At 50.2% G+C, this 21,316-nt stretch overlaps 2 protein-coding genes across 3 annotated transcripts in view; both read left to right on the top strand.

The window, feature by feature from the left end:
• The window catches only part of KIRREL3 (kirre like nephrin family adhesion molecule 3), a 455,238-nt gene that overhangs the window by 276,182 nt on the left and 157,740 nt on the right, over positions 1-21,316 (top strand). The window lies entirely within an intron of this gene.
• LOC138997810 (histone H3.3A) lies at positions 6,800-7,644 on the top strand. Its single transcript, XM_070399690.1, has one exon. It carries the CDS (start codon positions 6,872-6,874, stop codon positions 7,280-7,282), a length of 411 nt encoding a protein of 136 aa, XP_070255791.1. The 5' UTR covers positions 6,800-6,871; the 3' UTR covers positions 7,283-7,644.

Here is a 21,316-nt window from a genome sequence, read left to right as displayed (position 1 = left end):
CTTCAAATGGTTTCCCGTTGCCTATTGAATCAAGTTCAAACTCCCTACAGAAAAGTTCAAACCTTTCATGAACTGACCCCTTAGCTCACCTCTTACTCCCTCCCTCCACCCTGACCAGCCCCCAGTCAGCCAGGAAGCAGGCTTTTTGTTCTCAGGAGTGACAAAGACAGACAGTGGGCGCAGGGATGTCCCCTCATTACATGCTGCTGATCGACCCCTCTGGCCCCACCACCTCCAAAGCCCCAACTAGAGAAGCCTTGTCTAATACTGCTGCCCTCGGGCTTCAATCCTGTGATGGCAAATGTCTCTCCCCAGGGTCCTACCCCATTCCTAACCCCCAGGAAGGCAGATGGGAGCCAGTGCTAAATGGTTTTCATTGGAGCCGAAGTCTAAAACTGTGGGGTTTTAAAATATAGAATTGAGCCAAAATTAATAATATGCCCAGTGTATGATCACAGAGCAAAGCGAGGAAAGCCCAGCCTATGGGGTCAACCATGCTGAGTTCTGTGGAATCGCAGAAATCCATTTCTAAAGGCCTGAACCGTCACTGGCAACGTCAAAGGTCAGAGCGTTGGCTCAGCTGGACTTGATTACATGAGGCTAACGTGGAAGTAAAGGTCCCAAAGCTGGGATCCTGTGTATAAGAGAGAAAGCAGCAGGAGAGAGGGGGGTGCAGATGTCATTCCCCAGAGGACAGAAGAGCCCAGCTGGAGCAAAAGCAGCCAGCCGGGAGGTGAGGGCCTTCCCCAACGTTGAACTTGGAAGTGACCTTTCCTCCTCTTGACCCAAGCTGGAACCCTCCGTGTGTTTGCTGGTAACATCATCTGCATCACTTCCGCTGGTCTCCTGTTTTTCTCAGGTGGACGTGTAACTCACTATCTAACCTTCTCCTCAAGCCACCCAGTAGTAGTCAAAAGAGTCACACAATCTCATTGCTGCCCAGGCTGGGGAACTGGAGGGGGTGTACAGAGAAGGTGGATCAGCTCTCAGAATCCAGTGACTGCAACTCCCTCTTTTTTAAAAAGCTTTTTTTAAATTCATTTAAGAGAGAGAGACAAACATCGATGTCTTGTTCCACCTATTTTGGCATTCATTGGTTGATTCTGTATGTGCCCTAACCAGAGATTGAACCCATGACCTTGGTGTTTCCGGATGATGCTCCAGGGAACTGGGCTACCCAGCCAGGGCCAACTAGGACTCTCTCTTAAGTAGAAGTTAAAATTCTTAGCCCCAAGCAAAGCCCCTGCCATCCTTCCCCACCAGCCTTTTCAAAGACCTTTGCCATGAAATTCAGAAGAGAAATGAAGGGAATAATGTCCTTTTTGTGGATCCCCAGTACAAGGGCTCAAGTGGATGTCAGTATTGGGGGATGGTTCAGAAAGAGGATGGGCACTTGGCCACAGTGTCCGGATTCTGAGGGCAGTGGACAGAGGATTGGGAGCTTTGCCTCACCGAGTAGACTGAGTACCAGGTCTCCTCACACTGTTGACTACCTGAGCCCTTCCTTGGTGCCACTGCTTTTCCCAGGCATCTCAGGATGGAATCAGGACTCAGAAGCATGGCGTCTGACACATATATGTATGTAACAGATATATACTTGTAAAGACTATGAAAACCTAGACAAAAATTATTTAGCATGCCTGTGAAGTCCCACCCCCCTTGAGATGTGAACAGGGGATAAATCTCACATGGAGGTAGTAGGGGAAGTCTTGGAAGTCCTTTTCAAGCCTACAGAATTCTGGGAACATTGCTCAGAAAAGAAGAATCCCTTCCCTTCTTCCTGCAGCATCCGGCAGAGCCCGACATGCAAGCAGGAAGTGGGAGCTTGAGAGGGTCCTGGCAGATCTCTCACGCGAACCTCTCCATTAGCAGGTGAGGGCGTGTGGCCCAGAGAGGGTCAAGGAGCTCACCCAAGGTCCGAGTTAACGGCAGGGCCATGACCAAAAATAGCTTTCTTCTCAGAGAAGCCTTCAAATCAATGAGCACAACTGGTATTTACCGAGCTCTGTTATCCCTCAAGCCTTCCAGTAGTTAATTCGTGAGAAATCCTAAATGTTGAGGGGGTGGGGGGGACCATCTGTCCTGATGTATAGAGCATCTTCTTTTATTATTATTTTGTTAATCCTCACCCAAGTGTATTTTTTCCATTGATTTTTAGAGAGAGTGGAAGGGAGGGAGGGATAGAGGAAAGGGGAGAGAGAGAAACATCAGTGTGAGAGAGACACATCGATGGGTTGCCTCCCGCACACACCCTGACCTGGGCCAGAGATGGAACCTGCAACGCAGGTATATGCCCTTGACTGGGAATCGAACCCACAACTCTTTGGTACATAGGCTTATACTCTAACCACTGAACAACACTGGCCAGGGCTAGAGCATCTGTTAATGCTTCTGTTAGCAGAGCAAAGATTAATGCGTTTCCCAGTGGAGGAAGATCTCACGAACCCCAGCCCAGAATCGTTCCCGAATTCGAAGGCTGCTTCCATTTCTGCTCCAGGAAATCTCAAAGAAGGTGCTCGTGGGGGAGGGAGGCCCTGGGCTCCCATTTGTTTCCCCCTCCCCAGTCCCCATGCCAGCCCCGACTGTGGCAATGAGTGAGAACGCAGATGAATTTTGGAAAACATATTAAGAAGCAATTATGGATTCCTTGCGTGTAAATGCTTCCTCCTTCCCCCTTGAGTCCCAAGAATTAACATAAATTCCTTCGTCAGGAGAAACTATCGAAGTGCGATCCATCTGGATCTAATTTTCAGAGCTGCTGGCTACACAGTGACCAGCCTTAAAGGTCTATTCATAAATTTTCCTCTCGGTGCCGCCTGCCTGAGCCCGGCCCTGCCTCTAATCCGCCTGTCCTGACCAGATAACAGATGGGACCGGCTCGGATTCTGCCCACGCAGCACAGCCCTGGCTGACCAGCGTCTCTCCTTGCCCTTCCGAGCCAAGTGCGGCCTTCTTTCCTTGAACTTCATTTGTCTGGGTCACCTGCTTCCCTGCAGGTCTTTGCTGCCTGAGCGAGCTCAATGCAGCCACGTGCCTGTGAGGCAGAGCTGCTGCTCCTTTGGCTGCATCTCCACGCCCCTGGCCGCACCCCTCGTTGCTGGCTCCAGATGCAGACCTACAGCCGGTCCTGACTCAGTACGTCCCCCAGACAAGGAGGAGGGCTCGGAGAGGAGGGAACTCAAGCCTGGTAGGACGCTGCTTTCTATCATCTCAGGAAGGGCAGATTGGAGATTCTGCTTCTAGAAGTGTGTGATTTAAGAAAAAGTGAACACAGAGCAACTGGGACGTGAGACAGCGATTCAAACAGGAGTGAGAGAATTCGTGGCCCAGTTAGTTGGTCAGCTGGGTTAGGGGACAAGGAAGGGAAGAACTCATTGCTATAGATACAAGGAGAGAAATACTCTGTCCAGTATCCAACTAGATAGCCAATTCCCTAAGTACGCTGGGGGCTGTTCTTATTATCTCTGTATCCTCCAACCTCTGTGCCATGACTGGAGGGATGCTGCCATTACAGAATCATACACAATGGTTTCACTGCCTTAAAGAACTTCCTGGTGCTTCGTCTATTCAACCCTCTCCCCTACCAAGCCCCTGGTAACCATTTACTAGTAGATGCTTATTCCGTATAGTTGTGTCTTTTCCAGGGGCACATAAATGAATCATGCTGCAGGTAGTGTTTTCATATTGGCTTCTTTCACTTAGTAATATGTATCCAAGATTCATGCATGTTGTGGCCTGATAGCTCATTTCTTCTTATCACTGAACTAGTGACCCGGTGCACGGATTCGTGCACATTGAAAGGAAATTAATTAGAAGGTGGCCGGTGGGGCAGAACTGGGCAAGATGGCCCGGACACGCCCTGGAGCCATCCTCCCATGGTCCCTCCCAGCCAGCCGCACCTAGGGCAGCACCAGGACTCGAAGGGCATCTGCAGAGTGAGTGGGGTCCTTCCGACAGCTGGGGGTCCCTCGGCCTGACCTGCGGGGATCAGGCCATAACTGGCAGTCCGACATCCCCCGAGGGGTCCCAGAGTGCGAGAAGGCACTCTGCAAAGTTGCTGTCACTCTGCAACTATTGCATTGAGCATCTGCCCCCTGGTGGTCAGTGCGCGTCATAGCTATGGGTCTGATGGTTGAACAGTCAGACGGTCGCTTAGGCTTTTATATATATAGATAGTATTCCAGTAGATGGATTTACCCACGTCTGTTCATCTATTCATCCATTGGAGGACATCTTGGTTACTTCCAATTTTGAGGGTAAAGTTGCTATAAGCGTTCCCATGGTCTCATGTGCACATATGTTTTGAAATCAGTTGGGTAAATACCTAGAAGTGCAATCACTGGATGATGTGGTAAGAGTATGTTTAGCGTGTAAGAATTCACAAATCGTATTCCAAAGAGGCTGCGTCATTTTGCATTCCCACCAGCAATGAATGAGTTCTGGTTGCTCTTCATCTTTGCATTGTGTGATCAGCTCTTCTTTATTTCAGCCATTCCAATGGGTGTGTAGAAGTATCTCATTGTATTTTCAACTTGCATTTCCCTAAGGACAGGTGATAGTGAGTAGCTTTTTATATGCTTGCTCGCCATCGGTATATATTCTTTGGTGAAGCATCTGTTCAGACCTATTGCCCATTTTTTTATTGGACTGTTGGTTTTCTTAGTGTTGACTTCAAGGGTGCTTTGTATATTTTGGATACAAATTCTTTATGTAATAATGTGATCTTGAATATTTTCTCAGTCAGTGAATTTTTTTTCAACCGCTTAAGAGTATATTTAACGAAGTAAAGTTTTTCATTTTAATAAAGTCTAAATTATCTTTGTGGGGTTTTTTTTGTTTTTGTTTTTGATTTTGTTTTTGTTTCATGGATCCTGCTTTTGGTGTTCTGTCTAAAATCTCATCACCAAACCCAACATCACATAGATTTTCTTCTATTCTAGAAATTTTAAGATTTGTGTTTTACACTTAGGTCTACAATTTGGGTTACTTTTTGTTAACTTGAGGTGAGATGTGTCTAAGTTCTTTTTACCTAAAGATGGCCATTTGTTAGAAAGACTGTTCTTTCTCCATTAAATTGCCTTTGCGCCTTTGTAAAAAAAGAAATCAGTTGCATATATTTGGGTGGCTCTATTTCTGGGTTCTCTATTCTGGTCCATTGATCTACCCGTCTATTCTTTCACCAGTCCTGTGCTGAATTGATTACTGTAGCTTTAAGGTAAGTCTTGATATTGGGTAGTCTGAGTCTTCCAGCTTTGTTATTCCTTTTTAGTATTGTGGTGACTATTCTAGGTGTTTACCTTTCCATATAAATTTTAGATTCAATTTGTCTCCATCTACAAAATAGCTCACTGAAGTTTTTTACTGGATTGTGTTGAATCTATACGATTAAGTCTGGAAGAATTGACATCTTAAGAATATTGAATCTTCCAATCTACAAACATGGAATGTCTCTCCATTTAGTTAGATATTTGATTTCTTTCATCTGAGTTTTGTAGTTTTCCACATACGGAAATACTATACCTATTTTGTTAGGTTTATACCTAAGTCCCTCTTTTGTGTGTGTGTTGTGTTCCAGATGGTGTATTTTTTATTTCAAATTCTAATGTTTGCAGGAACAGTGTAAGGCAGTGAACTCTTTCCTTTTTCATTAAAGACATAAATTTTTTATTTCCTTCCATTAAGTTGTTGATGACATTCCACAAAAACTGAAATGTAGTCTTCGAGGGTGGGAAGAGGTAAGCAGCTTTCCATGATTCTGACTTCCTTTTCAAAGTTGTTGGCATTTCTATTCTTCAGCCTTGCTGTACTTGTTGATTAGTTCCAAGAGGTTTTTTTATAGATTCTTTGGGTTTTACACATAGACAATCATGTCATCTATAAAAAAGACGGTTTTATTTCTTCTTTCCTGAGCTGTATACATTTTTACTTTTACTTGTCTTATTGCACTAGCTAAGACTTCCAGTGCGGGGGTTGAACAGGAGTGGTGAGAGGAGGGGTTGAATCGGTGTAATAGTAGCTCCGGACTTCTCTTATACTCCTCTTATTACGTTATGACAATCTCTTCTACTCCTGGTTAGTTTATAGATGTTCTTATGAAGGGCCATTGAATTTTGTCAAATGCTGATGTATTTTTAAAAGATCACTGTGGCCCTGGCCAGTTTGGCTCAGTGTCTAGAGCATCAGCCCACAGACGAATGGGTCCTGGGTTCGAGTCCAGTCATGGGCATGTACATAGGTTGCAGGCTCCATCTCCAGGCCTGGTCTGGGCGAGTGCGGAGGCAGACGGTCGATGTGTCTTTCTCACATCGATGTTTCTCTCTCTCTGTCTCTCCCCCTCCCTTCCACTCTCTCTAAAAATCAATGGAAAAGTATCCTTGGGTGAGGATTAATAATAACAACAGAAGATCACTATGCCTGCTATGCAGGGCCTGGGTTTTTAGGAGGCAAGAAAAGAAGCAGAGGGACGAGTTGGGAAGACCAATAACACAGGCCCAACAAAGATTGATGATGGCTTAGACCAGAATGCTAGCCATGGAGGGAAGTGATCAGATTCGGGATGTATTTTGGATCAAGAACCAAGAGGACTTGGTGGCATGTTGAGTACAGTGGGAGAAGGCACGGGAGATATCAAGAGAGACTTTTAGATGTGAGCAGGTGGGTGGATGGTATGGCAAGGTCCTGACATGCCAACAACTAGAAGAGAAGCCAATTGGGGGAGTGGGGGTGAGGGGCATGGTACAAGTCTGTTTGGGACATGTTACCGTTTTCAATAACCATTAGAACCACAAAATAACTCCAACGCCTGCGCCGCCTCCAGCTCACCGAGCTCCAGCCGAAGGAGAAGGGGGGTAAGTGACGAGGTCCCTGCGCCATGGCTCGTACCAAGCAGACCGCCCGCAAGTCGACCGGGGGCAAAGCGCCTCGGAAGCAGCTGGCGACCAAAGCCGCTCGGAAGAGTGCGCCCTCCACCGGAGGGGTGAAGAAGCCGCATCGCTACAGGCCCGGTACCGTGGCACTTCGTGAAATTAGACGTTATCAGAAGTCCACTGAGCTGCTCATTCGCAAGCTTCCCTTCCAGCGTCTGGTGCGAGAAATTGCTCAGGACTTCAAAACAGACCTGCGCTTCCAGAGCGCGGCCATTGGTGCTTTGCAGGAGGCAAGTGAGGCCTATCTGGTTGGCCTGTTCGAAGACACCAACCTGTGTGCTATCCATGCCAAACGTGTAACAATTATGCCAAAAGACATCCAGCTAGCACGCCGCATACGTGGAGAACGTGCTTAAGAATCCACTATGATGGAAACATTTCATTCTTTTAAAAAATTTTCTCTTCTTCCTGTTATTGGTAGTTCTGAACGTTAGGTTTTTTTTTTTTTCCATGGGGTCAAAAGGTACCTAAGTATATGATTGCAAGTTGAAAATAGGGGACAAATCAGGTATTTGGCAGTTTTTCCATTTTCATTTGTGTGTGAATTTTTTTAATAGAAATGCGGGGACATAAAGCATTAATGCAAGTCAAATGTTTCAGTGAACAAGTTTCAGCAGTTCAACTTTATAACTATAAATAAACCTGTTAAATTTTTCTGGACAATGCCAGCATTTGGATTTTTTTAAAACAAGTAAATTTCTTATTGATGGCAACTAAATGGTGTTTGTAGCATTTTTATCATACAGTAGATTCCATCCATTCACTATACTTTTCTAACTTAGTTGTCCTACATGCAAGTACATGTTTTTAATGTTGTCTGTCTTCTGTGCTGTTCCTGTAAGTTTGCTATTAAAATACATTAAACTATAAAAAAAAAAAAAAAGAACCACAAAATAAGATTCAAAGAGGCAATTGAATATATAGATCTGGAGTTCAGAGGATAGGTCAGGGCCGGATTTGTCATTTTTGAAACCATTTGTTTATCAATGGTGTTTCAAGCCTTGGAATGTCATACGATTACCTTGGGGCAAAAACATTAAGTGGAGAAAAGGGAAAAAACCCACAGAGCCTGGGGGTCCTTCCGCATTTGCTGGCCGGTGGGGTGATCTGACTCAGGGGAGGGAGTGAATGAATGAACCCCAGAGTTCGCCAGTACTCAGCGTGTGCGCGGAGACCCGAAGCTGATTCGAGAAACGATGGATTCATTCCGAACCCGGAGTTAATCAAACCACCCGCAGTTACAGCGAAGCCCTTACATACACGAAGCTACTACAAGAATTAACTAAAGATGTGGACACATTTGGGAATATGCTAGTGGGTTAGAAATAGATGAGGTTCAAGAGGGGACGTTTCCCGGAAGAGATGGTCCAAAATCTGAAAGCTAGCCTGGCCGGTTTGGCTCAGTGGTTGAGCGGTGACCTATGAACCAGGAGGTCATGGTTCAATTCCCGGTTGGGGCACATACCCGGGATGCGGGCTCAATCGGGGGCCGTGCAGGAGGCAGCCAATCAATGATCCTCTCTCATCATTGATGTTTCTATCTCTCTCTCTCCCTCTCTGTTCCTCTCTGAAATCAATAAAAATATATTTAAAAAATAAAATCTGAAAGCTAGAGAGCAAGTGCCAGGAAGGAGAAGGATCTTGTAAGCGTGTGACATCGCCTGGGGAAAAGCTTGCCTCGGGCCGGGACCAGAGATGCAGAGGCCCGTCTACTGTCATCTGTGCAGCAGGTCTGGTCACCTCCCATCGTAGCCAAAAAAGGAGACTCCTGCCAAACAAACAGAAAGACCCACATCCATGGATGCAGGCTGAAGAGCAGGCACGTGGGGTGATGGGAGTATCTTCCGTGGACTCCTCGCTGCAAAGCTTTGCCAGGAGTTGGGATGCAATACCTAACAGGTGAATAAAACTCCAGGACATCGCTGGACCCCTCCCTCCCCCAGGATACTCTCGCTCGGGGTGCACACAGCCCCAACCATGGGCAGGAAGGGGGGGATGAAATTTTCATTAACTCTAGGGTAACCGAGCACCCGTAGGTAGGGGATACAGTCTTTTTAAAAATATATATTTTATTGATTTTTTACAGAGAGGAAGGGAGAGGGATAGAGAGAGAAACATCAATCAGCTGCCTCCTGCACACCTCCCACTGGGGATGTGCCCACAACCAAGGTACATGCCCTTGACCGGAATCGAACCTGGAACCCTTGAGTCCGCAGGCTGACGCTCTATCCATTGAGCCAAACCGGTTAGGGCGGGGATACATTCTTAACCACACACTCAGGGCAAGGGATTTAAAATGGAGCTGAAAGTTATTAAAAGCCCAGGTGAGCCCCCCGGGGGGAATTAAATTAAAAAAAAAAAAAAGAATGGCCTGCCAACAGCTCTTTATAGATTTGAGACGGCAACTGGCACAGTGAAAACCGAGAAGGGACCCCTGTCATCCCAGGGACTTGGGAAGAAGCTAACGAGGAGGAAAGGCCACCACAGTACCAGGCCCCGTTGACGGGGCTCTTCCCCGGGGAAGCTCCCCATGCTTAGGCAGCCAGCGGGACTGGGGAGACAGGAACACAGTCAGGGGAGAGGGCATCTCGGCCTCTTCCTCTCGCCGGGGGGTTCATGAGGTGCTCAGGTCGTTCAGAGACAAGGTTCCCCGTAACCCCGATCACCGCAGCATGTGAGCAAGCAGTCCTGCCCCCGCCCCTGGAGAACAGGAGCTACGGGGCTTCTCTCCAGGACGCAGGAGTTCCGGGCGTAGCCGCTGTGTCCTGAGAATGGAAAACACCACCCTCCCCAGAAGAGCCCGATGCAGGGCCTCAGCCCCTGGTCAGTGTTCATGGGGTCCCTCTGCCAAAGGGAGGCGGCTTCCCTAAACACTGTTGGCCTCGTCTGTTCTCTAAAGCAGTGCCCCCCACCCCCAACCACCACACACACACACACACACACACACACCTCCCCAAGACGGGCGTCCGAATCCAGGCAGCCTGACGGTTCAGCTGGACCAGCTGGAGTTGACATTGGTCTGGGAGCAGAAGCAGGGGCTGGGTTGGGCGTTGAGTCCATCCTGGCAAAGCAGTCTTCGTCACCACGGCCCTCCAGGTGCGAGGGGCTGCACTTGTCTCTTCCCCAATCTCCCCTCCACCTCGCATGGGGAGTGGAAAGTCCCTCCTTTAAAACCCCGCTGTTTTCCAGGCAGTTTCCGTCTCAGAACTCCATGGAGCCGTGAGCGACACCCGGGTGCAGACAGCCCGCTCTCCCTGCGCGCCCAGGCAGGCGGTTGTGACCCGAAATGTTTGTCGAGCTACTTAGCACCCAGCCTGTGCCTAAAGCACTTCCGGGAGATGTTTGCCGCTGGAACCTGCCTAGGCCTCAAGGCCTTGGGGATGGACTTCTGCTGGGATTGAATTCATGACAGGCAGACTCTCGGGTTGCTTTGTGTGTGCTTTTTCCCATTTTATTTCCGGTAACTCTCAACTTTCAAAGTGATTTCCTTGAGATTTTCTTTGTCCAGCACTGTGGAGTCACATGGCGATTTCTTCCCTTTGCTTTTTAATCTGAAGTGATAGTTCTCCCTGAAGTGAATTGGACACAGTGATACAGAGCTACTGGCACGTGAACCTGCCTTGTTCGACGGCAAGTTTCCTAGTCACCCCAGCGTTTCCTAGGATCGACGTCAGGATCTGAATCTTCTGGGACTGGGGGTCCCTGACCCTGAGGCTGTCGGTCAGGACCTCTGCTTCCCACCCCACCCCCCACCCCCCCAGGAATCTTTCGACAGATTTTTCCTATTCCAAATCCAAATACTCACAGCCACACCGGCATCACTCATCAGCAAGCGGCATGACCGGCTCCTCAAAACATGGTCTCTGTTTTATTCTCCCGATGAAAGACCTCACCGTCAACACTAATAAAAGTGGGGAAAGCGAAAACCTCACTGGAGAGAGAAAGAGAGAGCCGCGCTCAGCCCTAAGTGTTAACATCGCGCAGCGAGGAAATAGCCGAGCGGTAAAGAGACTGGTACGCAGGCGGCACAAATCACTGAGATGGCTTTCCCTGTGCCTCGGAACGGAGACAAATGTCCTCTCGTTGTTTCTAAGTGAGGGAAACGGGTTATGGTTCCATAAGCCGTGCTGTAACTTTCTTCTCGTTAGGTTTTTCCCATCCTGGTAAACCTCTCAGGGCCGACGGCCCACTGTTTCTCAGGAGCTGGTTATGCGGGGCGCTTGCACGCACGCCTTCCTTCTCCTTTCCCCCGGCGCGGGCGCCCACGGGGGGTGGCACCTGGGCTGTGTGTTAGAGATACAGCGAGGAGGAAACAGCAGGATAACTCGAAATAATTTGCCAGTGAGAACTGGATGCCAGGAATCCGTGCTTATCTCTTCCTGGTTCACCCACATCCTGCTGAACTGATTTACTGTTGATTCATTTTCCTCAACGTCTGTAGAATAGGAGGCAGATGGTTCTCAACCCAGGGGGCAAGTCAGCCTCCCTTTCCAAATAAAAATGCCCGCCCATCCCAAACCAGGAACCCGATTAGGTGATACCAACAAAAACAATCACTTATGCTTACACAACACTACTGTACACTATTCTACACCCTTCTAGAAATCATCTTGTGTGATTTATGGAACAGCCCTAGGTGGTAAGTTCTACTATGGTCTCCATTTTACAAACAAAGAAATGGACACACTCAGAGTTTAAGGGACCTTCCCAGGGCCACTCAGCAGACACGTGATGGAAATTGGCCCCAAACCCGTGTAGCGTGTTTGCAAACTCCCTGCTCCTCACCAATAGGGCTGTTTCCATGTATATGTCCCCTGAAATGCATTCCTGGCTCGGGGCCACGGTACCAGAGTGTGTTTTACATGTTCTCCTGGTAGAATGTTCCCTCGGAGCTGGCAGCCACAGGTGTGGGACAAATAGGATGCCTCATGCCATCCCCTTCGAACACCATCAGCAGACGGTGCCGGCTGGGCTGGGCAACTTGCAATGCACACTGGCCAGCTTGTCGGAAAGTGAGGAGGCTCACCCCGGAGAACTGGAGGAAATCGTACAAGAATTCGACACACTTTTACAAGAAACTAGTAGTGAGTTAGCCTGCACTTATCCTAGAGGATACAAGCTGAACAAATACAGTGTCTGCTCACAGTGTGAAGGAGGAAATAGAAACACACCCACATCATGGTATTATTATTAACTAGAGGCCCAGTGCATGAAATTCATGCACAGGTAGGGTCCCTAGCCTGGCCAGCACTCAGGGCTGATCTGTGGGGCAACTGGCAGGCGATCAGGGGGGCCCTGCTGGCACCCGCCTTGGCCAGTCTGGTGCCACCCACTTGCCAGCCCCACTGCCTGCCACTGGTTGTCTCCCTCTGTGTGTTGGGGGGGGGGGGGGGGGGGACAGGGCGGCAACTGGCACCTGCCTTGGATGACCTGGGGCCTATGGACTGGGGGCAACTCCTGCGTTAAGCATCTGCCCCCTGGTGGTCAGTGCGCGTCATAGTGACTGGTCGTTCCGCCGTTCGGTCAATTTGCATAGTAGGCTTTTATTATATAGGCTAACACTGAAGGCTGTGGAAGCCTAGAGTAAGACCACAGTTCACGCTGAGGGGAGGGGCCAGGGTGGTGGCTTCCATGCTGGACAGAGGGATGAGCTCTAGTGGCTGTGGGTGAAGCAGGAAGGGCACTCCTGTCTCAGAGCACGGTGTCCATGGACTAGGGAGCAGTTTCATGCAGCTGCAGCTAAGGATGGGAAGGGATGCAGCTCAGCAAGGTGTCATGGAAACAGCCTTTGGGGGACCAGTTTCCAAAGCACCCCACAACCCAGGAAACAGCAGTGGCGTCTCCAAGAGATGATTGGCCATGAGGGTGTGAACAGGGCCCAGCATGGCCCAGGAGGTCACGGTTTGATTCCAGTCAAGGGCACATGCCTGGGTTGTGGGCTTGATCCCCAGTAGGGGGCATACAGGAGGCAGCCGATCAATGATTCTCTCTCATCATTGATGTTTCTATCTCTCTCTCTCCTTTTCCCTTCCTCTCTGAAATCCATAAAAATATACATTTAAAAAAAAAAGAAAGAGAAAAGGACACAGCAGAGCTAGAAGGGACGGAGATGCTCAGGTAGCTCCAATATAGAAATGACCCCGGAGATTGAAGCCTGCAGGCGGTCATCCCTTTCAGCACCCCAGCCCCCCAAGACCTGTGCTTGCCTCCCTCTGAGATCGCTCCAGTCCAATCTCCTTTGGAGTCGCCAGTGGGAGGAGGGAGATGCTTCTCGATGCTGAAAACATGACGTCCGCTGCATGAGGCTGCACCGAGCCTCACTCTCCACCCCCGCACGCCTCTTCTCTTACTCATTCCCCGCTTGTCACGTGGGACCACGGGAGGTTCTGCGTGATTCTCTTTGAACTTCGCCTGCTCTGTATGAGAGGTGCTGGGGGTGATGATGGCGAAGAATGCAAATGGCCCCAGCAAAAGTAGACAGCCTGCTCTCTGATCCTCAGAGTGGTAAGAGAGGGTGGGAGGTGCCTTACGGATATTCCCACTCAACTTGCTCCAAACAGCTCCGGTATTAATGGAAATGTTAATGAAAAACCAAGACTCGATTAGGTGGCCATGCAGAATTCCCACACTTGGCAGCTTTGGGTTAATTTCCCTGGTGCCGGTGGCCCGGGATCAAATGCACACACACACACACACACACACACACACACACACACACACACACGCCCTCGGCACATTCCCTCCGACCTCCAGGCCGGTGACCCTCATGTTTTCTCCCCGAGCCTAAGCCTGGAGTGTTACAGGATGGTGGTGGCTCGCCCATGCTTGTGATCAGAGCAGGCTCGGAGGGTAGAGACTACCAGGGATCTTCAAACGGAGCGTCCACGCTCTCTCACCCCCTTTGGCTGCACAGAGGAATCAGAGCAATAGTTCAGAGGCAGAAATCCACCGGAGAGGTAGTGCTGTGCCCTCCCCACGTCCCTAGGGACCAGCTTCCCAAGGAACAGGAAGGCATTTGCTCCCAGAAGTATTCATGATGACAGCAGTTCAGCCTATCCCTGTGGAGCCGAAACTGGCCCCTCCCTGGGGAGAACCAGTCCTAGGAGAGGGAGGGGCAGGCAGTGGCTTCCTCTGGTTAAAGGGGCACCTGGTATGGCGTTTCCTCCAGTGCCCCTCCCGTCCCGCCTCACTCCACACTGGGCCCTCGCCCATCCTGCGCGTGGACACACCCACGCCTCCCACAGCTCCTCCCCGCCTGCTCTTCCACAGCATCTTGCCTGGGAGAGGGCCATGGATCCCCGGCTCCTGTGCTGAGTAGCAATAAATGAGCAAGAAGGACGCAGACCAAAGAAAGAAAAGCCGACCTGCTGCTGAGAAGGCCTGGGAAGCAGGTGACGCACCAGGCCTCTCACCTCCCCGCCCAGAAGTCCCTTCTTGTCCCCTCGCAGGCTCTGCTTTGCCATTTCTGACATCACCATGTTCTCCAGGGTGCTGGCCCCTTCTCTGGTTATTTGGTGGCCCATGGGCAGGTCCCCAAAATCATTGCCAATTGTTAGGATGGGCTCTTGGCCAGAGCGGAGCATTAGTCCCAGTGCTACTTACTGTCCTGACTCCTCTGGGATGGAGAAGGAAACACTGTATTTTCTGAGGTGACAATACTTGGAGGGTGGGGGGGACAGGGGCACCTTCTGTAAGGCACCTTCCACCCTCTCTTACCACTCTGAGGGTCAGAGGCAGCCTGCATACGTTTGCTGGGACTATTTGCATTTTTTACCAACATCATCGTGCTGGTAAAGCTTTCACCTTGGAGACCTGGTTGCAAAATCACCATTCAGAGGAAATCAATCTTACTTCTTTCCTCCCAGCAGGCTTTTAGCTCTCTCTCTCTCTCTCTCTCTATCCATTTCCTTTCCTTCCGACCCACACTGCCTGCTTCCAGCCCTGTGCTGGCTGTCTCCTGACGCCCGGTAAAGATGAGGAACGCTGTTTCAGACCCCGGGTTTGATCCTCTGCTCTGGGAAGTAGATCGGGGCCCCCTGCTTCCCTCTTATCACAGTAGCGGTGTCTGCTCCAGCTTGCTCAGCCCTGGCTGCACCGGGTCTCCTAGGAGCTTCTAAAAACCACTGACCTTGGGGGCCCACCTCAGACCCAGGAAATCAGAATCATTGGAGGCAGGGCCTGGGTTCCCATGTGTTCTTGTTTGGTTGGTTTTCGTTTTTTAAAATATATTTTGATTGATTTCAGAGAGGGAGGGAGAGGGAGAGAGAGAAAAACATCAGTGATGAGAGAGAATCACTGATCGGCTGCCTCCTGCACGGCCCACACTGGGAATCGAGCCCACAACCCGGCCTATGTATGCCCTGACCGGGAATCGAACCGGGCTCTCCCGGTTCACAGGTCCACACTCAGCCACTGGGTGCTTCTCCTGCTCCCCCAGGTGATCCTACTGGGCAGCCAGCGGGGAAACAACTCTAGCCCCACTCTGGACAGCTCCCCTTAGAAGCCTGTCTCTCTAATCCTCACAGTTCATGTCCTCGGATTCCGATAGGGAGTGGAGACCTGGCGTTGACCAGCAGAAACCATCCGCAGCGTCTCTGGCTGATAGAGGCCCCACTGCAGAAACCCCAGGGTTCACCTTAGCTCTCAACAGCGGCTCCCTGCCCCTCCGAGGAACGTGCCACCTCCTTCAATGACCTCTCAGCCCAGGTGGTTCACGTCTCATTAGCGTTTGGGCCAGAACACAGAATTGTAGAAGGTGTCAGGGACGTTCCTCTTGCAAAAGGCAGGCGGCGAGCACTGCCTGACAGTCGTACCTGCTCCCTTTGTGATAAACAGCATCCAGCCGAACAGCACTTATCAGAAACCCGCACGAGGCCTGACCCCCGGCGCGGCCCGATTTATTCTAAGAGACAGCGTCTGCTCCATTCGGGAGCTCGTGTCATAAGAAAAATGGCACCATCCAAACATAGTTACCCAGAAGGCAGTTACCCTGTGTGCTGCGTTTCTCCTCTTTTCTTCTTTCGCTCGGGCTGTTTTGGTGGGAGACCTGTTTGGGGTGCTTCGCCAGATGCTAAATGACAGCGAGTGTGGCTGTGACACAGACGTGGGAGTTGGGGGGGATCTTCAGCACCTGGGCTTCTGTGGAGGCCCCTCCTCCCCAGCCTCTGTCTGCTCTCAGCTGGCCCCCCACTGGCCTCTCTCCCACCCTTTCTGTGCAAAAGTCCAAGCGAAAAAAGGTCGTTTGCCAAACCTCCAGCCTCCGTAGCGTCCCAGGTGGTGTTAATATGCAGCCCGGGGGGAATCCTATGGCATCGTTGACCGGTTCCTGGAATGGCTTTAGCCTTTCCTAACCAAGCCGCATCTTTCTAGAGCCAATGCACGGTCTGGCTGTGGGACGACTTAATGGTTGCTGCCTCGTCAATCAAGGTGAATGCTGAACGAAACTGCTTTCTAATCTTTTCCTTTTTAAAAAAATAAAATATTTTTTATATATTTTTATTAATTTCAGAGAGGAAGGGAGAGGGAGAGAGAGATAGAACCATCAATGATGAGAGAGAATCATTGATCGGCTGCCTCCTGCACGTCCCACACTGGGGATCGAGCCCACAACATAGGCATGTGCCCTGACCAGGAATTGAGCCATGACCTCCCGGTGCATAGGTTTCAGATCAACCACTGAGCCACACCAGCCAGGCAAGACTGCTTTCTCTGGCCTGGGAATGGTCAAGCCATTTTTTTTTAACTTGCTCCTCCTCCAATGGGCATGCGCCTCACGTTTCCAGCCATTTGCTTGGCTCTCTGGGGAGCTGTTATCATCCAGGTACTGGGCTCCGTTCCTGGAAATGGGCCAAGACACACAGTCAGTTCCCAATTAGCCATGCTCAGGGAGGTGAGCAGCGGTGCAGATGGTGCAGAATAGCAGATTATCTGCAGTCACCTTTGGTGGCGTTGGAGCAAACGCAGCGCATGTGGGAGTGTGTGCATGACTGTGTCCCAGCAGCGTCTCGTTCTCCATGGCCGTCTGGGTTTTATGTGCACCGGAGTCCCATGCTCTGAGGTAGCATCATCTGGAGGTGGGAGTAAGCATCCCACTGCCTCCTGAGGAGTGGGGGGGAAGCCAGCATGGAGTTGCAAAGGCTCCCTAGAGTATGAAGAGGCTAGGACCGTGGTCGGCAAACTGTGGCTCACGAGCCACATGCGGCTCTTTGGTCCCTTGAGTGTGGCTCTTCTTAAGCCTTAGGAGTACCCTAATTAAGTTAATAATAATGTACCTACCTATATAGTTTAAGTTTAAAAAATTTGGCTCTCAAAAGAAATTTCAGTCGTTGTACTGTTGATATTTGGCTCTGTTGACTAATGAGTTTGCCGACCACTGGGCTAGGAAGAGGGCCATGGACCTCTGTTTGGGGAGTTTTGTGGACCCTGTAGGGCTTGTCCTTTCCCACTTTGCTCTCATGCCCAGCAGGTGCCCATGATCTGCCTGATCCTGATAGGACTGTGGAGAGGTACCCCAAATCTCTCTCTCTGCAGGCTGCACAGTTGTCCCTTCCCGGCGGCCACCCTAAATTTGTAGTGCCCCCTGCAAGACCAGAATGCCTCCTGGGAGGTGGAGCTATCTGGTGTACCTGCAGAGCAAGCGCCTCATCACCTCCAGCCTTTCTCGGAAGTTCACTGCAGGTTCTTGAGAGAAAGGAACCCACGTGGTGGGGAGTGGTTCTCACTCTCATTGCACATACGAATCACCCAGGGAGCTCATGTGAATGGCAAACGCCTAGGGCTACTCACAGAAATTCTAGTTCGGGCGTCTGGCAATGGTGTCTTTCATTTGCTCTGCTGTTGAGCACACACCCTGGGGGAGACACCTGTTGAGACCCTCTGTTCGGAGAGCATGTTGACTCTGCTGCTCATCTGATTTGGGGCCGTGGCGTGAGCGAAGGTGAACGTTGGCGTTTCAGGGCTCTTCCTCCACCAACCACTAGTTTTCGTGCACGTCTGACTTGTGATGGGCCAGTAGGGACTCTAAAGAGACAGCCTTTACCAGGTGGGTACCTTCTCCCCAGCCTGACCATGTCCAGAAACTCATGGCCGACCCACAAGTCGCAGAAGGTACCGTACTAATAGCTACGACTATTTGATGAGCACTTACTAGTGGCCAGCATTACTGTAAGGGTTCCTACATGCATTTTCTCACCAAATGCTCCTAACCCTCTGAGGTGTTATTCTCATTTTGGGAGGACCCACAGAGAAGCTAGCTCAGTCTTTGTTGAGCTAATTTTAAAATAAGAGGGGGGAAATAAACAAACCCAGCATGTTTGGGATTCTTGAAGGAAAGACAGCATGTAAATCACCTAATTATTATTAATACTAGTATTCATGTATATATCCTTCCAGGCAAGAGGAACAAAGTATGCTTTTCTGTGGTTGTGTCAGAGGTGGTTCAGATTAGAGCAATTAGCTAGCTAATGGGCCAGTGGGAATGGTTTTCTCTGATCTTCCGGCGGGTGGCCACTGCCTAGTCTCCTGAGATGGAAGGGTCTGGCCAACGCAACAGCTGTGACAACGGCCTACAAAACGGGTTGTCACTCTGGACAATTCCCGGTGCTCCAAATACCGGAGCGGACGAAGGCAGAAGTCCAGTTGTTGATGGGGTCATTGACTTTCTAAAATAAACAGTAGGATCTGTGGCCACTGAAAGGACCCTCCTCCTTGTAGATTAACCCAATGGTGTATGTCTTGAGGGTCTGGTAGCGGAGCAGGACGTGGGATAAGGCCCAGAGGCAACAGAACAAGAAAGCTTTCGACTTGCAGCCCCGAAGACAACGAAAGGGTCTTAACGAGATGCAAATCCCACTCAGGGAAGCTCTCCAAGTCGGCGATTAAAGTTTATCCAGGAACCTAGGGCTGGCGAGCGATGAAAGATCAATAGGTTAAATACATTGTTTCATCAGATACTTAGCACAAATCAAATATTACCTTTATTGAAGTTATCAGGCTAAATGAGGGCCCCGTGTGGTGAACCCTCATTACTGGGATGTCCATGGATCATGAAAACTGCGGGGTGCATCCCGGAGACACCTCCAGCCCTGAGAGGAGGAACAGGAGGCCAGAAAGCGTGTGCAGGGCCGAGGTGGCATCTGCGCTTTTCCTTGAGGGGTAACTGAGGAAGTTGGGGCTGAGAATCAAAGAGAATTTTCCCCAGAGAATCAAAGGTACCAAGTCCAGGAATGTATAAAAATAGCCATCTCCTTGAAGCTGGGTGCACCTGCTGGTGTGCACAGTGAGGCAGGAGCCCTATTATTCAGCACCCTCAGAAGTTCCCTCATTCTTGTAAGACAGCGCCTGCTCATTCTGTGCTTTGCCGTAGCATGCGCGGTAGCATCGGGTTATCAAAGCAGCGAGTCTGAAAAGACTTCCCTGAGAAGGGCTCCCTCGGGGAGAAGGGGCCTGCGGGCTCCTGGGAGTGGGGAGCCGTGGCCAAGCCACAGAGGGACCGGGATCCTCCGGCTGGGCGAGGCCCATCTTCCCAGTTAGACTCCTGGGCACCCGGGGCCGATTGGTGGGCTGATTGTGGACTGTTCTCTGCTGGCTTTGCTGGCCTCGATCTCGTCAAATTATTTCCTTGTCTTTCCAGTGGATAGAAGTAAGGCCAGCTTTGAATTTTGCTGAGAACTAAGGAGAAGCAAAGGGAAAGAAGCAATAGGATTAGGAAAGCGTGCCCATGAGCAAACACGTCGCAGGTTTCTGCATCCACACAAGCAGAGTCCACAGCTTCACCCGACCCATCCGGAGCAAGCAGCTGATTCCCACTCCTTCCCAGAGCCCACTGGGGTGGGGAGGGGATGGGGGGGCGAGGGGGCAGGCTGTCTCTGTGCCCTTATCTCCACCCCTTAACTCCACCTCACCCCAATTCATTTGAAAGCCCGGTGTTTCCACAATTTCTGGCCCCACTCCGGATGAGAAAAGGAAAAAGATGGGGCCCTTTCTCTTCCAAAAAGCACATCGTGGGTGTCAATTCCACCAGCTCTGACCTGTGTCCTGCCCCCAACCCCACCACCCCATCCTCCCCGCCGGGGTTTCTCCTGATCCATCTCTGTCTGGGTTGATTTGCTTGGTTCACCAAAACATGGTAACGAGCTGGGGTTAGGCCAGGCTCTCCTTTTTTGGGTTTGGTTTAGTTTGGTTTGGTTTCATCTTTTTCTAAAACTTTATTGTTGAAAGTATTACATATGTCCCCTTTCGTTCCCTATCGATCCTTCCTCTTTTGGAAACAATCTGCTGTTTCGCTAAGACTCTCAGCCAGCAGTTTTCTAATTGGGCTCCTCAGGGCCCAGGGCCCAAGCCTACTGCCTTATACGTCACTGACACCAATTTTACACTTGGGTTGCGGGTGAATTTCCCGCCAAAATATAAGATGGCGCGTTAAAATGCCTATATCTTTTGAAGTATGGGTTCGATTGAAATGAAATATTTGGTAATACGCAGTTACAATCGGCCCGAGTTTACACGTTTCCCGCACTCCACCGCAAATCTATATGAACCGAGTTTAAGACGGCTCCCGCGGAGTACGCGCAATTCACGCGAGCCGACTTAACTCGTTTCCCGCAACCCAAGTGTTTATATATTGAGATTCCATGTGAAATCCCATCTAGGGGGGAAAAAACCTGTTACTGAAGATAAAAAGTTTGGAAGCCATTATTCAAGGTTTTCTCGGGACTCCGATGATAGCACCTTGTATTCTATTTCCTTCTCAAAATGTACCAAAACAATCACAAGAATGACCAACCACTGTTGAAGGCTTATTTCAAGCCAAGGGTTTTGGATACATCACCCTGGTTCAACCTTCTCTGCAAATGAACAAGTTCATTTTGCAAAGGAAGAAGCATCGAGACCGTGGGAAGAAACCAGCCCAGCGTTTCACAGGTTCAGAGGGCAGAAGAACAGGCATCTTGCTGAGGTCAGGGTCCGAGTTCAGTGGGCCTCCTGACCTCACGCACCTTCACACCTGGCTCCCGGGAGCCCGGCTCGGGTTCTGGTTCCAGAGGCAGCTCCTGGCAGAGCAGGGCTCTTCGACAGCCCCAGAGTCCAGGGAACCCGCCTGACGTGCCCAGCTCAGCTTCTCATTCCCGTCCTCACCTGGGGGACTCTAATTAGCTCCCAACACCTGCTCTCACCCTTTCCTCAGCCCCACCCCCCTTTTACAGTCACAGTGTTTTGGTGTGAAGCAACCTTAGTCAGCAACAGTGCCCATACAAAAGTGAGTGAATGAATGAATGAATGAATGAATGAAAGTTAGTTTTGTCCTCAAAATCCAACAAGAGTTAATGTCTATTGATGCTGCCCCTGGTGTTCCCGCCTCCTCCCCCATCTGAGTAGGTGGGCAGGGTTTCCAT

The sequence above is a fragment of the Myotis yumanensis genome, unplaced genomic scaffold, assembly GCF_028538775.1.
Source record: "Myotis yumanensis isolate MYYU_CA2020_CCGP unplaced genomic scaffold, mMyoYum1.0.hap1 SCAF_19, whole genome shotgun sequence".
Classification (NCBI taxonomy): Eukaryota; Metazoa; Chordata; class Mammalia; order Chiroptera; family Vespertilionidae; genus Myotis; species Myotis yumanensis.
This window is presented reverse-complemented; position numbering and strand designations above follow the sequence as displayed.